This window comes from Macrosteles quadrilineatus, unplaced genomic scaffold (assembly GCF_028750875.1).
Source record: "Macrosteles quadrilineatus isolate MER2022 unplaced genomic scaffold, UCM_ALF_1.0 Scaffold_9__3_contigs__length_116548681, whole genome shotgun sequence".
Lineage (NCBI taxonomy): Eukaryota > Metazoa > Arthropoda > Insecta > Hemiptera > Cicadellidae > Macrosteles > Macrosteles quadrilineatus.
In genome coordinates this window covers 109,836,786-109,861,669 of record NW_026542602.1, presented here as the reverse complement: position 1 = coordinate 109,861,669, position 24,884 = coordinate 109,836,786, and the positions used below count along the sequence as shown (strand labels likewise).

Here is a 24,884-nt window from a genome sequence, read left to right as displayed (position 1 = left end):
AATAATAAGAGTCCTGCAGTTATAACGTGTTGGTAACTTTTAACATCCGTAATTAACATCATAGCAAGACAGCAAAAAAGTATAATAAGAAAAAAATCCCTACCTTATCAAAACTTTATCTTACATTAACCTTAAAATCTCAACTTAACCACATATCATAATATGAATGTTGGTTAAATACAATCAGCAGAGTGACCAAATTAAACAAACATTATCTAGCTGCTATCAGGGTGTTGTTATTTTTCGTTGCAATGGGGACAAACCAATATTTACTTCCAGAAGTTCCTTAAAAACAATCTTAACCCAGGAGTGGAGCTCTTGGTCGATATCCAAGGGAATAGAGTTATCGTTTAACACTCCTAATATAGTGATGATCTTCCACTGACAGTTTAGCATGATGTTTTCAACGTTTTCTTGGCTTCTTTACTTTACGGAGTGTAGAATTAATATGATCAGTTAACATTTACTATAAGTTTAAATTTGCGCAGAAAATATGTTTCCAGATTTTAAAAGAATTTTCAAGTGTTGTTTTGTATTAAAAAATATAAATGACACGTTTCATTAAAACAGAAATAATCCACAACGCACTTTCCATCGCTTTAACATAGAATATTTATCAAACGAGCTTCCAATCGCCCTCGCCTAGGTATTGACAGAATGTTTTGTGTCTCCCGCAATTTGGAATTGATCAGAAAGTTGAATCGTAAATTATTCATGCAAAATAATATAGCATCTTTACCAGACAAGTTTTCCTACAAAAGGGTATTTTACTGTGTAATGAAGGTGGACAACTTGAAAAGCATTGTTAAGTCTTTGTTAGTAGTTTGGTGACAACAATTAATTTAATGTAACATACTAACACTATTACAAGCTTCAATACGAAATACCTGATTCCCCTAGAATGTATTTATTTCAGCGGTTTATGAAGATCGTCAACCAAGGACAGTGAACACAAAAGGGATTTACGTTTACATTGGAAATTATTTCTGTTTAAAGTTTCATTGTCAAATATAGTGAGCTTGCTTAACATTATTATATCAATCATAAATGATGAAACGTCACACCTCTGTTTTTTAGTCGGTTTATTGTATTAATATTTTAATTCCACAATTTAGCATATTACTTAGACATATTTGAAATTTTAACCGGAACAATTGAGCCTCTTAAAAGTCACACGCGTGGCCACAAAATATAGCCATCTTATAAACTAGGATAGTGTAAAGAAAATATTTAACTATTTGTGTAGCTCAATAGCTTAAATGCACGAGTAATTACTAAGATGAAAATATTCATTAAAGCCCAATAAAAAGTACCCAACATAACGAAATTCTCATTGCATTTAACATTTTGAATTGTGATCTTCAAAACAATAACACAAACGACACAGCGTTAAAGTCCTCAGATAATGAAGGAACGCACTCAAAAATCTCCAAAGGACAATATATCCTGCATCCTTCAGATATTCTTGGACCAATTGTCCTCCAGGCTCTCCTTGATCACTCCTTTATTTCTTTGGACTTTGACGACTCCAAGTGCATTTCCTCTGGTTGCAAGGCTAGACGTAGGCTGATGGTCGGGTGACTATGTAAGGTGCAGGACCAAGGACTCCGGATGTAGGCCAAGGCACGAGGGACGACCGCGACCTGTGACACCATGGGGACGATGAGGAGGCGGATCTTTGGGACCGGAAGAGGATAAATTAATTTTCGGAAGAACTCACCAATGACCCAAACTGATCGTGGTTTCGGTATTCTCCGCAAAGTACTTTCGACAAATGTCAAAAAACCAAAAGTATAAAAATAATTAACAGATAAAAGTAATAGTATATTTTATTACTAGAGCCTAAAGTGACTTTTTTCGGTACTAGCTCAATTTGATCGACCATTGCGAAGTCAAAGTAAACAAACAGCTGTATCGATATACAGTAGAACCCCGGTTAACCGAATTCAGATTAACCGAAACCTGGGTTACCCGAAACGGTTCCATAAAATAATACAGGGCTAAAATATAAGTACCGTAATACCAATGCTTTAGTAACTTCATTTATTTAGTTTAAAGTATTTTCTAACCCATTGTAATATTTCTGTAGCTAAAATAAAACACTGTATTATACAGGGTGATTGATATAAGTGTGCCAGCCGTTTTATTCGAAAACTATAAGAGATATAAAAAAAAGTTAAATGGTAAGTGCCTTGGATTTTTTATTTTAAAAATTATAGTCAAGTCCAAAAAATTATTTTAGCCGCCATTTTTCCAATATGGCCGCCAACTTTGATTTTTCTAATGGAACACCCTGTATTTTATGATGTATTCTGGTAGAAAAAGTAATTTTAAGACGATTTTATTCATGTGATTTTTTTCATAAACCTAACCGTTTCAAAGATAATAATGGTTAAAGTTTTGAAATTTCTGCATGAGAAAGAGTTTCGATTAAGGCCTAAGCAAGCATGCCAGCTGTTTTATTCGAAAACCATTCAAAATTTCACAACTTAAACCATTATTATCTTTGAAACGGTTAGGTTTATTAAAAAAATGACAAGTATAAAATCGTCTTAAAATTACTTTTTCTACCAGAATACATCATAAAATACAGGGTGTTCCATAAGAAAAATCAAAGTTGGCGGCCATATTGGAAAAATGGTGGCTAAAATAATTTTTTGGACTTGACTATAATTTTTTAAATAAAAAATCCAAGGCACTTACCATTTAACTTTTTTTGATATCTCTTATAGTTTTCGAATAAAACGGCTGGCACACTTATATCAATCACCCTGTATAGACATTGTTTTAAATCTATTTTGCACCGTGGTAATACCTAGGCTATTTTTATCATATGACGGGTTAACAGAAACATTTGTTATCCGAAACGGCTCTCTCCCTTTATTTAGGTTAACCGGGGTTCTACTGTACTGTAGTAAACTATTTTGCACAATTAATTGACCATTTGAAGGATATCATATATCTCTCCGCCAACGCAATACAAATGTTATATTATTGAATTAAAATTACAGAAACATTTTTAAAATTCAATTAGTCTAAATATCGGTAAAGATGTATTCATTCCGACAAACCATTTAGGTTAACACTTAGAAATAGTCCCTCCGCAGCAAACCTGCCGGCCAATTTAAATAAAAATTGGAAATTTAAACCAAATTTCATTAAAATCGGGTAAAAAATAATTAATTTATCGTATTTATGGACACATATATAACGCTATATATACACATATACAAATTTGAACGAATAGTGTTTTTTGCCTTTGGGGACATAAAAATGAAAAAGTAAATTGGTCCCAGGCCTAGGTCTTACTGTGCCACCTAAGGCAATAGCTAGTTCCCTATAGGAAAATTTGCTAAAATAAAACTATGTTTGAATAATATTATGGTAATCAATTTTTTTGTGGATCCAATTTGTTCAAAACAAAAGTATACTTTTATTTATAAAATAAGACTGCCAGTTCACTACTTTTTCCAACATTGTAAGTTTAAATTAATATGTCAATCCCCTGTAATCCTTTAAGGCCATTAAGCGTCCTACACGAATTTCCTTTACGACTAAATGAAGTTACCATAATTAGACTCAAGTAAACTACCTCATTAGTTTAAATTTATATCCTCAATATAATAATTTTAATCTCACATACCGCATACCCATACTGCCTTATAAGCCATCCTGGGCTCGATGTACAATTAACACGGAACGCTCTCACTAATGGCCCACTTATACCAACATAATAAGCTTGGCATAGTAAATGACTTATGATATTGTTACAAAGAAGAATAGCTGGGCAACTCAGTGGTTATAGTGCTTACCTAACAATCAAAAATCACCGAATGGTTTATATGTGACTTTATGATCGTTCAAAAATGAGCTCAACTATGAAAAATTCTATTTACAATTTTGTTTTTATTTGTGGATATCATTTCGTTATAGTACTACAATAATTGATAAATAGTTTTCGACAGTTAATTATTTTAATAAAAGAAATCATCTCTTTATGGCGTAGCTCAACTGAACTATATTATTTTTTTTATTCTTAAACTACCAAAAACTGTAACATCTGAATGGAATGTATGTATAGTTCTACCCATGACCACGGGTTTAGCCTATGCTTTTAAACTGAATGATAAGAGTTAATTTTAAGAATGAAATATAAATAAACTGCTGATTCGGTTCGTCAAAAGCTATTTTTTGTTCCTTAGACATTGAAAAATGTCTCTTCACTCTCCGGTAGAGACCTTCAGCAAAGTGCTAAGGTTAATCTAGGTGCTGAGTAGTATAGCATTGCTGTAGCCTTCAGTATCCCTTACTCATTGTTGGCCGCCCACAAATAGGTCACACATTTGCGTCTTAGGGCCGGTTGCTGAGCTCGGGATTTAGCTAAGTTCTAGACTTAAACCGGCTTTAGACTCTGGAGTCTAACAATTGGCGCAGTTGTCATTTACCAATAACAACGTTTTTTGTCGTGAACTATTCATATTTGATATTATTGCCCAAACTGCGAACTATCAAGATATTAACCATCCAGTACTATAAAATCATCATCTTTGTGATAAGCTGAGCCATAGTCTAACTAACTATAACACGAGTAGACTTCTCATCCCATTATAAAATCTGAAGTTTGTTTTCATTATATGGTTCATGTAGGTGACGTTGATCACTAGTGTCAAAGACATAATTTCTCTTATTAGAGTTTATTTTAATTATGTTTTCTGCTTTCAGAGGTCTTGTTATTGTTTATCATCATATTGTTTTATTTGGTGAAACTAATTTTGAAAGAAAAAAATTAACAACCAGACACAAATTGTAAACAAAAAACACGTCCTACATAAACTTGACGGAGCTAGCATTAAAATTGTCTTCAGCTGATACACATGGGTAAACAATCTATAAGGCATCTAGATACTGTATATTAAAGGCAAACATGTTTCTTTAAATACCTTTTTCTCAGCTCGTGTACTTCGCAGGGGAAATCTACGCATACTGTTATAAAGATATTTTCCTGTAGATGTGCAGATCCCCTTTATAAATTAAAATAAGCTAAAAAATAAGCACAACAAATTAATTTAAAATAAAAAAATAACACGGGCCTTATGGGTTGCCATGCTGGTGACGAAAAACAACGAAATATAAACAGAATATCAAAACAAATGGAGGACATTCCAATCACATGTTTTATTTACAGTGTGGGGTGAAAATAGAGAAGTCTGTGCATTACATATTTTTGGTCCTGTTTTCGACCACTGGACAACCTCTAGTATTATTTTATCTAAGGTTGAACTACGTTTCACAGTAAGTTCCGTCAGGTTCACATAGACGGTGTTTTGATGTTTACGATTTATATTCTTGTAATTTAACCAAATTTGACTATAAAACACCTGTCTATAGTGTTTAATAACTCAATAAACTATTATACACAATTGCTTGTCTCATAGTATTATTACCAAAGAAACAGCTCAAAATCCATCCGAAAATAAATGAGAATCATTTAATAGACATGAGCGCACTCCAGACGTAACCAACGTTTACATGAGAACTAATAAAAATGGCTTCAAGATAGAATGGGATGTATAATTAATCAGAAGTAATTGTTTTTGTTATTTATGATTTCCCAAAACGTTCATAATCTTGACAAGTCGTTCTATAAATGTTTGGAAAAGTTCTGGATTCTCCCCATTTTTTTAATCCCAAACACTCTCTCTCACGGGCTTGCTATTCCGTTTACCAAAGGGATACCAGTTAAAAAAATGTATTAACATACAAAAGTTTAAAATGTCAAGATGCTACTTTGAAAAATCTGAAAACCATGATCAAACCAAGGGTTCAATCAGCGACTGATTGTTGTCATCCATACAGTAGAAACCCGCAAGCGCCTAGACTAGACTCAGCCTGACCCAGTGCACTTCAGCGCTATAGCCAAGGTCACAACTGATTTATTTCCCAGCCTTGCACAATCAGTATCAGCTCGCCTTGTTGTGATAAGCCGTCAATCAGCCTCTAGACTGATGACTGATATCTAATGTCTGATTAACTTTCCACACAACACGATGAGCCACTTTTACTCGTCCGATGACTGTTTTTCCTTATCGATTCCAATTTAGTTTGTGATTGTTTTTCAGTGTAGTGATGCAATTCTTATGACTTGTACCTTTAGTTAGTTGTTTTGGAAATAGCTTTAACACGTTGTTTGGTAATGGCAATGACTTTGGTTACTCTGGTCTTTTCATCCTACTGTAAAGTGTGAAGATGATTTGTATTCGTGTCCGACTACATTAAATAGTATGCTGTCATTTTTAGACACATTTTACTCGTTGTTTCCAAAAAGTTCATGAATATATAGTTTGGTTAAATTTAAAAATCTGGTGAAAATCAATAAATAAAACATACTCTACCCAATACCGGGCAAAAAAATACCATAAATTTGTCTCCTCAAGATGCCCAATCGGTTTACGAGTTTTTTTTAATCCGTAAGGTTGATATATTTGTTAGGTGGTATATTCAATCTAATGTAACTTATGGTAATGTATATGACAAAGGAAATTGTTTAATGTTAGTAAAGTTCGGTATATAGATACTTAAAAAAAGTAACATAATAATTTGCTATATTCATTTCGTCTTTGCTACATTGATTTAAACATTTATCATTGAAAATGCAATGCTGAAACCATCCGTCATCCACCCTCGCCAAAAATCGTATTAAAGTCATATACTTAAATGTAGCTTGAGTTCCCGATGCTGAAGAGGATTTGTACTGATTGGTTTCTAAATTAAAATTACGAAATTTACCCGACAATGTACTTTAGAAAAATCCGTCGAGAATTTAGAATTTTACTGTGAACATCTATATTCACTGAATTATGTCATGTCTGCATTACTGTGTTTAAAACTGGGTAGCTGAGTTTTTACAGTGCTTGCCTGACAGTCATAGGTTGCTGATTCGATCAAGAGGAAAGTCAGTAGTTTTTTAGTTAGGAACTTAACCTATTTGATGACTTTTAATTGTTTAAGACCTGAAAATCAGTCTAAATCAGCTGATGGTTACTGACTAAATGGTTACTGACTGAAATGGTTACTGACTAAATCAGCTGATTTAGTCAGTAACCAGGTTAAACAGATAATCTAATTGCATTCTTCTCTCATCATTCGTTTATGTTCAGTTTAAAATACGCACATGGGTGTGAATTGCTGTCCCAAAGTAAATAATACCAAGGGAGTATGTTTTATCTATGATAATACTACCACTATTTTCTGTATTTGGTGTAATGTGTATGTTTGCCAAATTCTTCTGCCAGTATCCCGTGGTCTGTGTTTTGTGTTCTGTGTACCGAGCTGTTACTGTGTTCCACTTCTTTCTTATCCACACAAGAAAGTGAGTCTGAGGAAGGAAGAAGGAAAGCGAAATCTGGCGGCGTGGCAGTGAACTTGGCGGCACTTTCACCACAACACAGCGTCTTGTTTACAACATGAGCACGGGACAAGAAAAGGAGTAAGTATCGTACTGTGGTATTGTGTTGAAGATTTGCCATTCAATGATACTTTATAATGTCTTTCATGTACTCGACACTGTAACAAACTTTAGGGTAAATCAAATGGAAGGATGCTACGGGTTTCTTTAAATTTTACTAATTCAAACAGAAATTGTAATGTATCCGTCTAGTTTTTTTTTTGCGGTACAATACAACTTTCACTTAAGATTTAATGAAAAACAATTTTTCCACGGTTTTACAACTCTCACCTACACAAACATTTTTAAAAGCGACCTCGATAATATTTCTTATTGTAAATCTCGTGTTTATGATTTAGAATAGACTCAAAAGTTACCGACAACCAATAAAAACGTGTATATGGTTGTGTTTGCACTAAGGTATCCAGATTACTGTTTTGGAGTATGTGTACTCGTCAGAGTATGGTGACAGGTTATTTTTATGAATATAACATTGCTGGAGCACAGGACTTTTGCCCTGGAGGCCCTGGGTTCAAATTGCACCTGTCACCAATGGCTTTGGCGGTTTGGTGATGTCGTATACCGATGGTTTGTAGCTGTTCTTGGCTGTAGGTTCACATATCAAGTAAACAGATGCAGTCCCTTAAATGAAGAGAACTTCCACTGTATTATGTAATCCTCTCCACTAAAACTCATAAGATGCTCTTTATTATTATCATCGGTGGGCTACCCCTAGACATGGGCGGGTTACTTAGCCGGTGGCTAAATTCAGGGAACATGTTTGGAGCGAAAGTAGGCCTACTTGGGAGCAGGATGATCAGCAACAACACGCTGTACAATACATAGGCGCCGACTGGAGGGATACTTTCTATCTATTCATAGTAAGGAGAAACCGTTACGGTGTATTCTGGTGGCGTTGGTCGAGAAATAGTTGTACGATCAACGGTTCAGCTGAGGTAGGATTGCAACGGTCCGCATCTTCAAGACGACAGTTGACAGGAAAATCGCGGAAATCCTGCGAGGAAAACAAGCGACGGAATAATTGATAATTGGGACAATTGGGTGAATGATTTTGTACGAGGCTGGAGGAAAATTGAGGAAATCGTAAATTTTCGGGAAATGGTGCGGATTTCAATCTGTGTAGCCTATAAACAATATTTCTGCACAAGCTTTCCAAATGCGTGAATATAGGATTCTTTTATGACACAGGTCCAAAAACTATAGACCATTGAGTTGAGCATTTTAAACACTACAATCAGGTTAGAAATTAACTATTTAACAGTGGTGAATTTATGTATTACAAAATGTTTATGGCAAAAATCTAAAAGTTTGGCGTAATAAGGCTTATCAAAGCTTCAAAAGAAGCATCAAACTTATTTGCCCACGCACGGAAGAAACACAAAAGAATGGCTAGGCAAAAATTGTATTGATTTTATTGCAAAGTAAAAAAAAAATATTTAATCAAAAGTAGATAAATCGCGCCACAGCGGCAATGGATCATTGTCGCTCGCTAATCAGCTGATTTCACTTTTGGCGTTTCTAGACCAATCACAGCCACGGATCCGGAACGTTAGTTAATAAGCAAATAACATAACCTTGAAAAGGCTAACATAACCTAAATTACATTTTATTTTATATACATCTAAAAGAATAATCAGTGTGTTATTCCAATCACGGTGGTAGGAAAAATCGTGTGTGATAGCTATTTCAAGTAGACCAATCAATATTTACTTCCTATTGCTCTTCTTTAGAACCGTAAAGTCCTGAGGCATAGCCGTAAAACAAAACGACAATATGTCTATGACTTTCCATGAGTAAAGTAGCTCTCTTTGGGAGAATATAAAGCTGATTCTGTCCAGTGGTTTTTGTGTGGTAAAATGATACTCAGACAGGGACGGTGGCGACGTCCTGTAGTCCAAATACTAGGAGGTCACGAATTGTGGATGTTTATAGGCATGCACTGTGGATGCGATACTCCCTGGTGTGGATTGACTTCCGCACTAAGGAGTACTACGACTATCCGCAATAATATCCTGATAATTAGACCAATTCGTTAATACCAAGGCAAAAATGTGGTTCGGATTCCACTATAAACTGTAGGTCCCTTAGTTGCCATTAGCTGTATGGGCTATTAATTAACAGATGTGTCTAAGGAATATGTCGGCCTTAGTCACTTAAGAAAACTACAAGATCGCACCACTCATCCTACACTCATCTCCATTCATACTTGGCTCAAAATACCTACTTTGTATGGTCGCCATTTTATAGAAAAGTATAAAGTATACACAGCACTTTTAAATAATAACTAGCTGTAACCCGCGGGCTTTGCCCCGTTTAACCTCTTAATTTTCAAGATGATCTCGTTCGCATGGCTCAATCACGTCCTGGTTGAAGTTAGTTCGCTACGCTCACTCACCTTTAGGTTGGAGCTTGTTCGCTGCGCTCACTTGCCTTCAGGTTAGCTCGTTCGCTACGCTAACTCGCCTCCAGGTTGAAGTTCGTTCGCTACGCTCACTCACCTTTTGGTTGCAAATTAGCTGTTGTCATAAATGTAAAAGAAATAATAGTGCTGCACCCTGTTGGTAATCCTTGTAACTTTAATGATATTGAACATCATAGAACAGAACCAACTTGTTTAATTGAAACAGCTGTTAAGATTAATCAATTCCATTTCTCATAAGGTTAACATGGGAAACTCCAGAGCCACTGGGGCGGAGCCGATTGGACGGATCACGAAATTGATGGTGTATAAACCTATTCCATGAAATTCTGCACGTATGTACCAAGTTTCGTGGCAATCGGTTCAGCGGTGTCTGAGTTTATCACTGCCAAACAAATATACATATATATATACAAACATCCTCTTTTATACTTATAGATTAGAGTTATATTTCGAAACTCCTCAGTTGGTTCTATAAACTAGCCGACTATGTCGCGACCTCATCAGTGTCTTGATCCTTTGACACCTCAAGGTCTTGCAGCCTTCAGGCGTCCTTCCCTCGCCCTTTCTTGCCTAGCCTAAGAGCATTAGTCTGGCAAATAGACGAAAACAACCCCGTACAAATCGATAACTCCTTTCGTATCTCATTAGGTCTGAATGATCTTGCATTGAGTAAATCATTGTTATTTGTCCTTCAATTCACTTGTGTTTGTCGAACTTTTATCATAACATATTTATGGGTACATCTGGAATTGAGATTTTATGTAACTGTTGCGGATTGAACTCCGAAAAAAAGGTAACGAAAGTATGCGAAGGACTGGAAAATTCTACAGTATTAGGTTATCCGTATTACCTGATCATACAATTCTGTTTTGTGTCAGTTTTCCCCAATCTCCCAAAACAGGCTACTGTATTTTGAATCAAATAAAATTTTTACAAATAGAATTTTCTAAGAGTTAAGATAAAATAAAGATTGTGCAATCCTCGTATAGATGAGTGTCATTTAGACCTGGCGCCATTTTAATGTGGATTTGCATTAAAATATTTCAGGCTCTCCCAAAATACCTAGTTTAGGGGCAATAAACCCCCATAGCTCAGGTTGGCTCCTGAAGGAATTTGAGTGGTTATAATGTTTGCATGGTTGTTTATGTTGCTGGTTCGATGCTGAGAAAAATTATATCCAAGAAATCCCCCAGATTAAGGACTAACTGATCTTGGTCATCAACAAATAAGCTATAATTTAATTCATCCAACACCCATACTCTATACTCTATTCTATAGAACATATCCTTAAAATGCATACCGTTACCTATCACCTTTCTTTCTTTAATACTTTCATATTAAATGGCGACCATACAAAGTAGGGATTTTAAGCCAAGTATGAATGGAAGCATATGCTACCTATCACCTACCAGTGTCTTAGTAAATAATAAAAAAGTGTAAAATAAATAATTGTACGTACTTTTAATGAAAACGAGGAGTTAAAGAATGTTCTCGTAACTGCTAACTTAACAGTAATGCAGCAAAAATATGAATGGCTCCAGTAGTTTTGGTAAATTTGATACCATTTCGAGTACTTGGTAATCCGAACTACCTAATCCCATATGGGACTCGATCAACGAGAGTACCGAACCGTATTCTATTCGAAAATTTACGACACACCATTACGCACCACAATAAATGGGAAGAAAGTGGAGAAACATTAGAAGAGGCCAGCTTCCAATACTCTGTCAGCTGGTGACCTAGGCTCGAGATAACATCCTTGGGTAAGATCAAGGTCAGAGCCGGCGTCTGTTGTCATGGCAACGTTGTGTAGTGACGTCATGGTGCTAGCGTCGTTGAAGTGGTCGATATAGAGGTGAACACGGTTAACTACCTTATCATCGTTCCTTTTCTCGTCTTCCAGGAATCAGAAAACGTAAAAATAAAATTGCACATCCTAATTATTTTCAAAGATCCCCTGAGAAATTGACCTTTTGAGTATGTAAATGGATTGGAAAAGGTGCCAGGTGTTTCTAGGATATTAACATGTTTTTCCAAAGTAACATAAAACATACCATATAGGATTCAGTTGAGAGTGATCTCCACTACATCGATAGATTTTCCCTGAGAGAACTGTCCTTTTTCGAGTTCTTCTTCGTCATAGCATTATTACGTGGCTAAAAGATTCGCGATTGGCGAGATTTGAAACCGGATCATCACATTAAGGACCAAATAATTGCGGTCTAACCACGAAACCATCCTGTACCAAACAAACATAAATGAATATTTGCTGACGAAAAATATTAAGTTTGAAAACACAAGATCATCGGTAGTCTATAAAATAATAATTATCATTGGCTGGCGTCGATGCATTTACATAGCCAACTAGCTTACGAAGCAACAAGTTGCGATTCGCAGTTTCTTCTACTCGAGGATTCGTAATAAAATTGTAATTTTTAACTACTATTTCATACTGATAGACACTGTTAAAGGAAAAGATTACAATTACCAAGGTTGTATTGTGGCTATGATTTATAAGTAAAGTTACCACCCGAATCTTAGCAAACAATAGATAATAATTTTTATCAAGATTTTATTCTGATATAAATGGTTGAATAGTAAAATAACGGTTTCTTAAAGTTTTAAACCTGAATGACTAGAATATCAAACTATCGTTAACTTGATGCGGTGTATCACGTCAGTAGCCAATTACTTAAAGTTTATGAACACATATTGAATATATTTTTGGCACACCATTATAATCAAACTATATATAACAGTACCTATTTCAGATGTCATATTGAGTACCCCTCACTTGACCTAAATCTATTGTTAATGGAAGGAAATTAGCAGTTGGTTACTAAATGCATTGTAGAATCGATTTAAAAACCCATTATAAACTGTCCTGTTACATGCTCTCATACAGATATAAATAACTGCACAGTTATATTGACAGTTCATACTATAATTGCCTTCAAAACTGGTTTCCGTTATCACGAATAATGCAACGCCCTTTGAATTTTCAAAGGTTCGTAAATAGTTTGTCTCTTGTTTACATTCTGGTTGGGGTTAAACATTCAACTGCACGATCAGCTGTAGAATTACAAAAGGAAGTGGGTCAGCATCAGTACACTGAATGAATCTTTGAAAGCAAACTCTGTAAATAAATCAAACTCAAGAGGGGCGAAGCCTTAAAAAGGAATAGAAACCCTACAAAATTACCTTTTTTACCACTCGTCTCTCCACTAGGTACCACCATTGACTGACTATACATACCTATATATACACCTATATATACCTGTAGGTATATATAGTCAATGGTACCACATTACGTTTAAAATAACAACTGTAATAATCAGTTATAGGACGGCTGGAAAATGGATGTAACAGATAAAATCCCTATTGTATATTACAGATTACATATCTAGTCTAGTCTAGATTAATTTGTTCTGAGTATTCTCATTTTGGTGGTTTCGAACCCATCGATAATAATCCAACGGTTCATCAATGGATGGTGTGTTTCATCCAGTGTAGTGAATACACTAAACCCACCAACAAACCATAGAGTTTTAAGAAAAAAAGGTAATTCTACCACAACCACAAGTCATTTTAACGCTTTTGACGACTCTAGGTTGTTATTCATAATTCTTTTGATTAACATGAGTTGTTGCTGAAATTGTGTTCACTTGGTCCTAGGTATCAACTGTGAGTGTTTAGTTTGGTTATTTTTCTGTCTGCATCGTCGCTGATTTGAAAATCCAATTATTGATGTTTTCAGGGTTAATAGGTACCCAAATGGGGAGTGAGCTGGTCTAGTGGTTAGAGCGCGGGACTTCGGTCTCCGAGGTCCCGGGTTCAAAACTCGCCAAATCACCAATGGATTTTATCAAAATGATAATGCCGCAAGTAGAGTATTGTACATCGATGTGCCGCAACCCCTAGGTCTAGCCTGAAGTAATGTGGAAAACAATACCGCGCTCGTGCCTAGCGTCCAAGGACAAAAGACTCCAATCGTCAATCATTTGGGACAGCGACGCACATTTGGGTGTGCATTTTAATCTCGAATGCTAGCTGAGATTAGAATCAATGCATTGTATTAATTATTGGCATGAATTGAGATTATCTGAGTAGCTTTGATACTGGCTGTGTTCAATCTCCTAACAGACTGTAAATTAACATATGATTGAATTTTTATTTGTAAAAACAAAAACAAAAACAGTAGGTATTGTATTTTTTAAAGTTTTACAAGCAAGTCATAAGTTAAATAAAGTTTCATTTTTTATATGATTTCATGCAGTTTTCTAATACAAACAATGTTGGACACTCGACATTGTACATTTTGGTCCTTCACCCCGCGATAAAACCACGACCTTAAGGTAAATTTAAATTACTTACAAACTTTGCAATATTTATTCAGTTGTACATTCATTCAAGTTTTATTGAACATTAACAAGCCATGCCAAAGCAAGATCAGTTACAACAATTAGTGAAAGCTAGAAGTAATATTAAGGCTAAACTTACAAGATGTAAAAACTTTTTTGATAAATGTTTAGGAAGTCAGCATGTAAAGGAATTACAACTTAGGCTACAAAAGGTAGAAGGAAGTTGGGTAGAATTTGAAAATGTGCAATCTAAGATTGAAGATATTGATTCAGATTCAGAATTGAATCATGAAGCTGAAAGGGATGAGTTTGAACAGCAATATTTTGTGCTTTGTGCAGAAATAGCTAACTTTATTGAACAACACACGTGTCCACCACCACAAAATGACGTAGTTGTTGTTAATCACAATTCTAATTCAAATAACAGTACACAGTCCTCAGACTCGTCCATTTCAGTTCGACTACCAACCATAAATCTACCAAGCTTTTCTGGGAAGTTTGATGAATGGATGCCCTTCTTTGATTCCTTTTCAGCATTAATTGACAAAAATGAAAGTTTAAATGATGTCCAAAAGTTGCATTACCTAAAAGCTGCACTCACTGGTGATGCAGCTAATGTAATAAAGAACTTAGAGCTATTAGCTTCTAACTACAACGTAGCTTTAAGCTTACTTAAAGATCAGTTCCAAAACATTAGGCTTATCGTACAGCAACATGTAAGATCACTCTTTGAGCTTTCTCTCGTACAAAGGGACAACCCAACAAGCTTAAGGCACCTACTAAATAGCACTCTAACTCACATCAGGGCTTTAGAAGGGTTACACATAAAGATTAATGAAAATGATCCATTCATTGTCCATCTCATAACTACAAAGCTTGACACATCCACACATAAGGAGTGGGAACTTTCAACCCTACCAAATGAACTTCCTACTTTAAAGGAACTTACAGACTTTTTACAAAAAAGATGTCAAATGTTAGAAAACGTCAACCACAGCATTGTTCACACTAACTCAACGTCATTTCAACTCCATAACAAACCTGCCCATCCAAGACAACACTTGGCTCATCCTCATAAATCAAACACGAAAACATATGTTTCTGTCAAAGAATCCATCTGCCTCATATGCGATGGAAACCATCCTGTGTATCAATGCAGCGAACTTATTAAGGCTTCTCATGAAGAACGATTAAGCAAATTGACAGCAGCAAAACTCTGTTTTAATTGCTTAAAACCGGGCCATCGCGTAGAACATTGCAATTCAAGAGGATGTAAGCATTGTAATAAGAAACACAACACTGCACTTCATTACAACACATCAGACCCAAGGCTTAAATCATTACAACCAAAGAAAACTGCTACATTTAACAACAAGCAGGGAAGTAGTGATGACGCATTAAATACCAGTACTACTACAACAAGTCTAAGTACTAATTTCCAAGGTGGAGAGGTTTTATTATCTACAGCATTGGTGGATGTTATAAGTCCGAGTGGAATTAAATACACGTGCAGGGCATTCGTAGACAATGGCAGCCAATCTAACTTCATGACAGAAAATCTCTGCCAAAGGTTAAAACTAAAGAAAGAAAATTCAAATGTATTAGTAACAGGTATTAACGAAGGAACAACTAAAACTACAAACAAGGTACAAGCAACATTTCAGTCAAGAAATTCTAATTACAAAGCAACTGCAACATTTTTGGTTCTTCCTAAAATAACAGGGTTACTTCCAACACACACTGTTAATACAAGTCAATGGAATATCCCTGGAAATATCACTTTGGCAGATCCCACATTCTGCAAACCATCTAAAATTGATATTTTGTTAGGACAAGAGTTTTTCTTTGATCTTTTGGAAGATGGAAGGATAAAGAATCAAAATTCACCAGTAATTCAGAACACAAAGCTCGGCTGGATAGTTGGAGGCAAAGTACACCATCAAAAGTCATCAACTGAAACGTCTTGTCATCTAACTACACTGGAAAGCCTTGATAAGAATATTCAAGCATTCTGGAAAATTGAAGAAGAACCTATAAAAAAGGCGACAATGACATCAGAAAATAAACTATGTGAAGAAATGTATGACAATTCAGTTCAAAGAGGCGATGATGGGCGCTACACTGTCAAAATGCCTCTGAAGCAAGATCCAAGTTCCCTAGGAGATTCCAAAGAATTAGCAATCAAACGATTTTATCAAGTTGAAAGACGATTTAAAAATAACAGTGAACTGCAAAAACAATACAAATCCTTCATGCATGAATATGAGGAACTTGGACACATGGAAAAGGTTACTGCAAATGATACTGACAAACCAGTGTATTATTTACCCCACCATCCAGTTATTAAGGAAGCCAGTTCAACAACTAAATTAAGAGTAGTTTTCGATGCTTCAGCAAAAACTACAACAGGGATATCTCTGAATGACTCGCTTATGGTTGGTCCGACTCTTCAAGATGATTTATTTTCTATCCTATTGAGATTCAGGATTCACACTTACGTTCTGACAGCAGACATAGAGAAGATGTATCGACAAATCTGGATCCATCCAAGTCAACGAGACATGCTAAGAATCCTTTGGAGAGAAGACAACTCAAAACCTGTCCTCATTTACAGGCTCAATACAGTTACGTATGGAACAGCATGTGCTCCTTACTTAGCAATCAAAACTATTCAACAATTGGCTCAAGATGAAAGATCACAATATCCACAAGCTTCCAATGTAGTGATGAAAGACTTTTATGTGGATGATGTATTGACAGGAACAGACGACATTAATGAAGCAAGGGTATTAAGAGATCAACTGGTCGGTATGTTAAAGTGTGGTGGCTTCAATTTGCGAAAGTTTAACAGCAACAGTAACGCACTTTTAGCAGAGCTTCCAGATGATATGGTGGAAAGAAAAGCACATAAACTTCCCAACTCTAATGATAGCACAATCAAGACCTTAGGCATTTTTTGGGATGCAGAATCTGACAAAATAAAGTACAAGTACATGTTATCAACAGACAATAAGGCAGCTTCTACAAGTGTAACAAAGCGAACTGTGCTCTCAGACATAGCAAAACTGTTTGATCCTTTAGGAATCATTTCTCCAATTATAATAAATGCTAAAATACTCATGCAAGACCTGTGGAAACAAAATATGAAATGGGACGATGTACTCCCAGAACAATTACACAAGAGATGGCTACAATTCAAACAGGATTTAACTTTGCTCAGCAATTTTAATGTATCAAGATGTGTAAGAATGATCCAAACAGAGGGAACTTTTGAACTTCATGGTTTTTCAGATGCTTCTGAAAAGGCATATGGAGCAGCAATTTACTTGAGACACGAACTAAGCGATGGAACTGCTAAAACTACTCTTCTCTGTTCAAAATCTCGTGTAACACCACTGAAAACACAGTCACCTCCAAGATTGGAATTATGTGGAGCTCTACTCCTAACTGAGTTAATGTCAAATGTCAAAACCGCTCTTATCAACAAACATATTGAAAGGGTTACATACTGGACGGACTCTACAATTGTTTTATCCTGGTTAAATGCAGAAGCAGCATGCTGGAAAACATTCATTGCAAATCGTATTGCAAAGATCCAGGATCTAAGTGATTATAAAGATTGGAGACATGTGCCAAGTCAAGACAACCCCGCAGATCTCGTATCCAGAGGTTTAACAGTCGACGAAATCATAAGATCTGATTTGTGGAATTCAGGGCCATATTGGTTATCGTTAGAACCTTGCAACTGGCCAATTACTTCCATAACACCTTCAACTGACATTCCAGAAAGAAGAAAGTCCACAGTTTCTGCTGCAATAGTTCAATCAAATGAAAAACAAACAGATAATGACTATATACTGAAGAAGTTTTCCAAGTTACAGAAACTGATTCGTGTCACCGCATATTGTTTGAGATTTATAAAAAATTGTAAAACTCAAGATTCAAAGATTGCAGGACCTCTAACACACGATGAATTAAACCACAGTCTTAAGCATTGGATAAAACATGAACAGAAACGTTTCTTTCCTCAAGAACTACAATCATTGTCAAACTCAAAACAAATTCACAAGAAAAGCAAACTAATAACACTTCATCCATTTAAAATCATCCATAAGTGCATACCATGTTTTAAAACAAAGCCGAAATGCACACAACCTGAAATGGGAAACTTACCTGCACATCGAACGAATCCATCACAGTCTTTTGAGATTACAGGAGTTGATTATTGCGGACCGATATATTTACGGTCAAACCGCCTTCGAAAGTTTTCATTAATTAAGGGCTACATTGCAGTCTTTGTTTGCTTTACCACAAAGGCTATTCATTTGGAACTAGTATCCAACTTAACAACTGACGGCTTTTTAGCAGCATTCAAGCGCTTTACATCTCGAAGAGGCTTATGTAACCACATATATTCCGATAACGGAACAAACTTTGTTGGAGCCAATAACGAAATAAAGGAACTTTACTCCCTTCTTAAAAGTAATGATCATCAAGAACAAATCATAAATGCTACATCTTTTCAAGGCATCAAATGGCATTTCTCGCCTCCAAATTCACCCCATTTTGGAGGGCTTTGGGAATCCGCAGTTAAGTCCGTAAAGCAGCATTTAAGGAAGGTTGTGGGAAACGCCAATCTCACATTTGAAGACATGTATACTGTGCTTACAATGATAGAGGCGTGCCTGAATTCAAGACCTATAACTCCTCTGTCATATGATCCTAAAGATCCCCTTCCTCTAACACCTGGTCACTTCTTAATTGGGAAAGCACTTACAAGTTTACCAGATCCAGATTATACATTTAAGCCAGAAAATCGTCTATCACAGTGGCAACGATTACAACAGCTTATGCAACACTTCTGGCGCCGTTGGTCCAAGGAATACCTCTCTCAATTACAACAAAGGCAAAAGTGGTTCACGACTGCCAATAATATCAAACCTGGTCAACTAGTCATAATCAAAGATGACAATCTACCACCTTTAAAATGGATTACTGCTATTGTTGAAGATGTTCATCCTGGACTTGATGGAAAAACTAGAGTGGCTACAGTGCGAACCTCTACAGGAACATTCAAGAGATCTGTAAATCGCCTGTGTGTATTACCAATTGAAAATTGAAAAGGCCAAAGACAATCAATAAGACATTTTTTGTAAATAGTTTATTTTTTGTATTTTGTTGAAAGTGGTACTTTCAAGGTGGGCGGCATGTTCAATCTCCTAACAGACTGTTTGTAAATTAACATATGATTGAATTTTTATTTGTAAAAACAAAAACAAAAACAGTAGGTATTGTATTTTTTAAAGTTTTACAAGCAAGTCATAAGTTAAATAAAGTTTCATTTTTTATATGATTTCATGCAGTTTTCTAATACAAACAATGTTGGACACTCGACATTGTACAGGCTGAGTCTTAATTAAATCCAGGTAAAACTGAGTTTTCACTACTTATGTTATTTTGACTTTTTTTTACTTTATTTACCTAAATTAGACTTTTTTGAGCACTTTTTACATTTAACACTTTTGGGGGAAACGCCGTTTTCACCCTCAAAATCGCGTTTAAAGTTTGCCAAAAATTATCACAATAAGGCCATAGGTAATTATGTCGACCTCCAGTCAACGCTCTAAAAATTAATTTTTTTTTTAATCTGTTCGTTTTTTAATGCTGATTCCAAAAATGATTTTCATTTTTTGTGGAAACGTCCCGTTTTCCCGGAAAATGGGAAAAACGGGAAAAATAATTTTTTTTCCCAAAACCCATGTTGTGGGTACTCAAATTGTGCGGAATTTCCTCCTGAACAAGAATACACTATTAAGTAAAATATCACCGGAAAAGCAACCGCGCTGGCTACTTATGTACTGCCGCATGGCGCTAGCATTGCGGGTGACTCTAAGCCATTGTAGAATGCGGGCTTTATTTCGAGTTAGGTTAGGTTAAGTTTGGTTAGGTTAGGTTAAGTTTGGTTAGGTTAGGTTAGGTTAAGTTAGGTTAGGTTAAGTTTGATTAAGTTAGGTTTGGTTAAGTTAGGTTAGGTTAGGTTAAGTTTGGTTAGGTTAGTTTAGGTTAGGTTAGGTAAGTTTGGTTAGGTTAGTATAGTTTAGGTTAGGTTAAGTTAGTTTAAGTAGATTTGGTTAGGTTAGGTTTGGTTAGGTTAAGTTTGGTTAGGTTAGGTTTGGTTAGGTTAGTTTAGATTAGGTTAGTTTAGATTAGGTTAGTTTATCAATAACATGAGTATTGTAAGTAAACTAACCTAGCCAATCTCAACCTAACCTAAACTAACCTAACCTTAAATAAAGCCCGCATACCACAATTTTAGGTCCATTTACTTACAAAACTCATGTTATTGATAAACTAAACTAACCTAACCAAACTTAACCTAACCTAATTAACCTAACCTAACCTAACCAAACCTAACCTAACCTAACCAAACCTAACCTAACCAAACCTAACCTTACCTAACCTAACCTAAACAAACTTAACCTAACCTAACCTAACCAAACCAAACTTAACCTAACCTAACCAAACCAAACTTAACCTAACCTAACCTAACCTAACCAAACCAAACTTAACCTAACCTAACTTAATCAAACTTAACCTAACCTAAACTAACATAACCTAAACTAACTTAACCTAACCTAACCTAACCAAACTTAACCTAACCTAACCTAGCCAATCCTAACCCAAAATAAAGCCCGCATTCTACAATGGCTTAGAGTCACCCGCAATGCTATCGCCACGCGGCAGTACATAAGTAGCCAGCGCGGTCGCTTTTCCGGTGATATTTTACTTAATAGTGTATTCTTGTTCAGGAGGAAATTCCGCACAATTTAAGTACCCACAACATGGGTTTTGAGAAAAAAATTATTTTTCCCGTTTTTCCCATTTTCCGGGAAAACGGGACGTTTCCGCAAAAAATGAATATCATTTTTGGAATCAGCATTAAAAAACGAACAGATAAAAAAAAAATTAATTTTTAGAGCGTTGACTGGAGGTCGACATAAGATAGGCCTAATTACCTATGGCCTTATTGTGATAATTTTTGGCAAACTTTAAACGCGATTTTGAGGGTGAAAACGGCGTTTCCCCCAAAAGTGTTAAATGTAAAAAGTGCTCAAAAAAGTCTAATTTAGGTAAATAAAGTAAAAAAAAGTCAAAATAACATAAGTAGTGAAAACTCAGTTTTACCTAAATCCACAATGATCAACAAAAATCCAAAATCCAAGATCCAAAATCAACTGGATCCAGCTTGGAACCATCAAAAGGATTGACAAACCAAGAGGTCTGGTCGTGACTACGTCTCCAATTCGAAACTTGAAATATGCAAAACCTTCCTTTCGGTGCTCGATGACAAATATATTAAGTAGCGATAGCTAGTAGCAATTATCGTCAACTGTCGTGTATTTCCTCAAACACTCAAGGAAACGTGGGTTACAAGCGTGTGATGTACAAGCTGGACACAAAGTGAAGGTTAGATAAATTATGTTGTGTATACCCCGTCCACACTGCAGTTAGCACGTGTATGTCCTCGTGCCACTGACAGAAGTCCTACAACAGCCAAGTGACGTCACATCACACCTCCACAGTGTTATTGATGGGTGAACTGACAGTTTTTGCTGTGGACACTTCATCTGAAAGTCCACAGGGTTGTTCAATGTTTTTGCCATGACAAAACCTCCTAATGAATTCCGAAAAAAACCTTGATTCACAAATCCTCTTTATTTTTAGGATGTAACCATGTTTTAGGATAATTGGGTTTTGGTTCGTGTCAATCACCTACATCAGCTACTACAGGGACAACCATATGTTTAAGACAAATTAAGGTGGATGCCACTCGGTGTATCTTAGTCCAATAATATGATTAGAGGACTAGTGATTTTGTTAAGATCAGCTGTTTCTTAATTCAGGGCCATTTAATTATTGAGAACCAACCGATTGAGGGTAGCTGGGGACGGTGGGGTCAGTTCCAACAAACAAAAAAACTTTTAACGTTTTCCAGGATCAACCCCAACCGTATCTATACATTAAAAAGTGAGCTAGGCTGTAATAACCTAGTGGAAGAATTCGGTCACCGTAGTCTCTGGTTCAAATACCGCCAATCACTAGATGGATTTAGATCTATGTGATAATATCGTGACAATAGCTAGCCTGACGCAATGTGTAAAACTGTTTCAGGCTAGATCCTATCGTCCTTGGCTGTAAAGGGAAGACATAAAACACTTACAACCAAACCTCATATATTAGCCTATACGTAATTATCCACCCACATTTGATCATTTTGATGAATTTCTTGAACTTTTCAAAGACTTCTTTTTTGATAAACCTAATCAACTACGATCCTAGATCATTACTGTTTTAAAGATGACTAAGGTTAACGTCCAATCAATGACGCACCTTCTACAACCTCAGCACCTTCTACACCCTACAATAGCAGCTTTCCCACACACACACACACACACGTGTCCAAACGTATCTTCAAGACTCCAAGCTTCCGCGAGGAGAGAGTGAGAGAAGACGACCTACAAGTCTACTTTGCACAACAGACAACGGAACATGATGTGCGTCTGCATGAAGACTTGACATGACAAATGGCCAACATTCCCTCACACCTAGTAGATGACAGTAGCAGCGCCACCGCAACTTGCTTGTGGCAGAGACGAGTAGTGACAGTGAAGCAGGGCAGTTACATGTCATCCTAAGTAGGTCGTCTACAGCTTAAAGCATAGCTAAAAATCTCTTAAAGATTTGTCTGCTGAAGGGGATTTAGGGAACGTTTCTGTTCGGAATATGTACAGTTTAATTTGATGTTTAAACGTATTTCTAGCAACTTACGCAAGTTGAAAAAAATGCTAAAGTAGAGAAACGTGTAAAATTAACAATACATGAAAATAAAACATTTAATTCAACATATAACCCTTCTCTAAAGAATGAGGTAAACCGAACTTCTCTGTGGTTAAAATCTTCACGTTTAAACCAATAATAATCACAGAATGAAAAAGGATACAGCGAAAAATAAAAACAAAGTCACAGACCAGTTTCTGTATAATTTTGGTCTATAGCTATAATAGCTTCCTCAGTTATGGTACCCAGAATCCGTCACTGGCAGTGAAACAGGAAAGTGAAAATAATGCAAATCGTCAAAATACCCAAACTTTATGTAAGATGTTATAAGAATTACTAAAGTACTATTTAAAGCCCATGTTTAATTTCATTACAATCGTTTAACAACCCCATTCACCAGATCAAACACAAACATTTCGTTCTAAATCGTAAAATAATTCTTCAAATCCTTATTAATCGTAACTCTTTCCGGTTTCTAGAATTTATTTTCTGTTTAACAACAGCTATTCGAGACCTCAAATTTATTGTCAGTAACTATTGCATAGCTAAAGAGTACATATTTTGAATTGTATTCTAAATCTGCGAAATAAATCACCATATTGTCAGAAAAATTGCTCAACCTAATAAAGGTTATGAACATTTTGTTTTTATAAGACAATTGAAAACGTACATTGCATTTTTTACAGGATGACAGTTTCACGAGTGTCTATTGTATATAAGCAGAGTCTAATGTGAAATGGTCTTCGTCCGGAAATCGCGTACACGATCATGATCATACGTTTATCAGAGGCAATGCTCTCGGAAAAATTATTTTGCATTCCTCAACTTAAACATCGACAATAATCTAGATTAGTCACTCTTTACGACTTTTAAGATTTTAGTTTAAATTAGGCCTAACAGCGTCTTTTTACAACTTGGCAGTTTTATAATACTGTATAACTAAAATGCTGTTTTGACGCTAGGGTCCTCATCTCATACGAGATCAAACATATTTTGTACAAAATGTTTAAATAGTCCCATTCTTTATAGTTTGAAAAATATAAGTTCACACTATCGGCTGTTAGCGTTTTGAGTAACAATCTCAAAAATATGTATGTTTTAATTTTACGTTCCGCACCCCCGCCGGCCGCTGCTAACATATTTCACCCCTGTACACCCTTATCAGTATCTTACCTTGATCTTCTCGTAGGTGGTGGTCAACTCCAGGTGATGCACGAAGGGGTTAAGGAGATCCTTCTTGGGCTCTGACAGGGACGTCCTGTCCGCGAGACAACCTCCGTTCATCATCACAGGACACTCAGGAACTGTCTATACCAGGAAGCAACCCATGCGGGAAGCGGGAACAACGTGTGACTGACAGCTCTCGAGAGTCCACAAGTCGAGAGTTTGCAGGTTCGCACCGAAGCGCTACTGTGGAGATTCGACGAACTACCTTGACAGAATGCGCCACTGGCTGGCGGGTCTGCTTTACCAACGTCAAAGATCACAGAGAATTTTTCGTACATAACCTCAACACATTTTTGTTGAATGTAATCTTTTTCGATTATAACCTCAAAATGGTATTTGTGCAAATCATATGGTTTCAGATTTATTGACTATAGAATTTGCTAAGTCGTTATCTAAAAAAGGTTTTTGATCAGAACAAGTACAGTATTATAATGTGGTCTATATGAAAAGTGGAAACATTTTCCTTGGTTTTTTTAGCCTACGTTAAAAACATTTTTGTCTATTTTACAAATAATGGTTTATTATGATTTCGTGTACTTAATCTTTTCTAATAAGTAAACTAAGAAAAAGC

General features: G+C 35.9%; 1 protein-coding gene across 2 annotated transcripts in view; it reads right to left on the bottom strand.

The window, feature by feature from the left end:
- The window catches only part of LOC129004231 (lysophosphatidylcholine acyltransferase 1-like), a 49,123-nt gene extending 24,521 nt beyond the window's left edge, over positions 1 to 24,602 (bottom strand). For both annotated transcript variants that reach the window (XM_054432719.1, XM_054432720.1), the window contains exon 1: positions 24,260 to 24,602. In XM_054432719.1, the coding sequence (XP_054288694.1) occupies positions 24,260 to 24,373 (114 nt within the window). In that variant the 5' untranslated portion in view covers positions 24,374 to 24,602. The remainder of the gene's footprint in view (positions 1 to 24,259) is intronic.
- Positions 24,603 to 24,884: the final 282 nt, after the last annotated feature.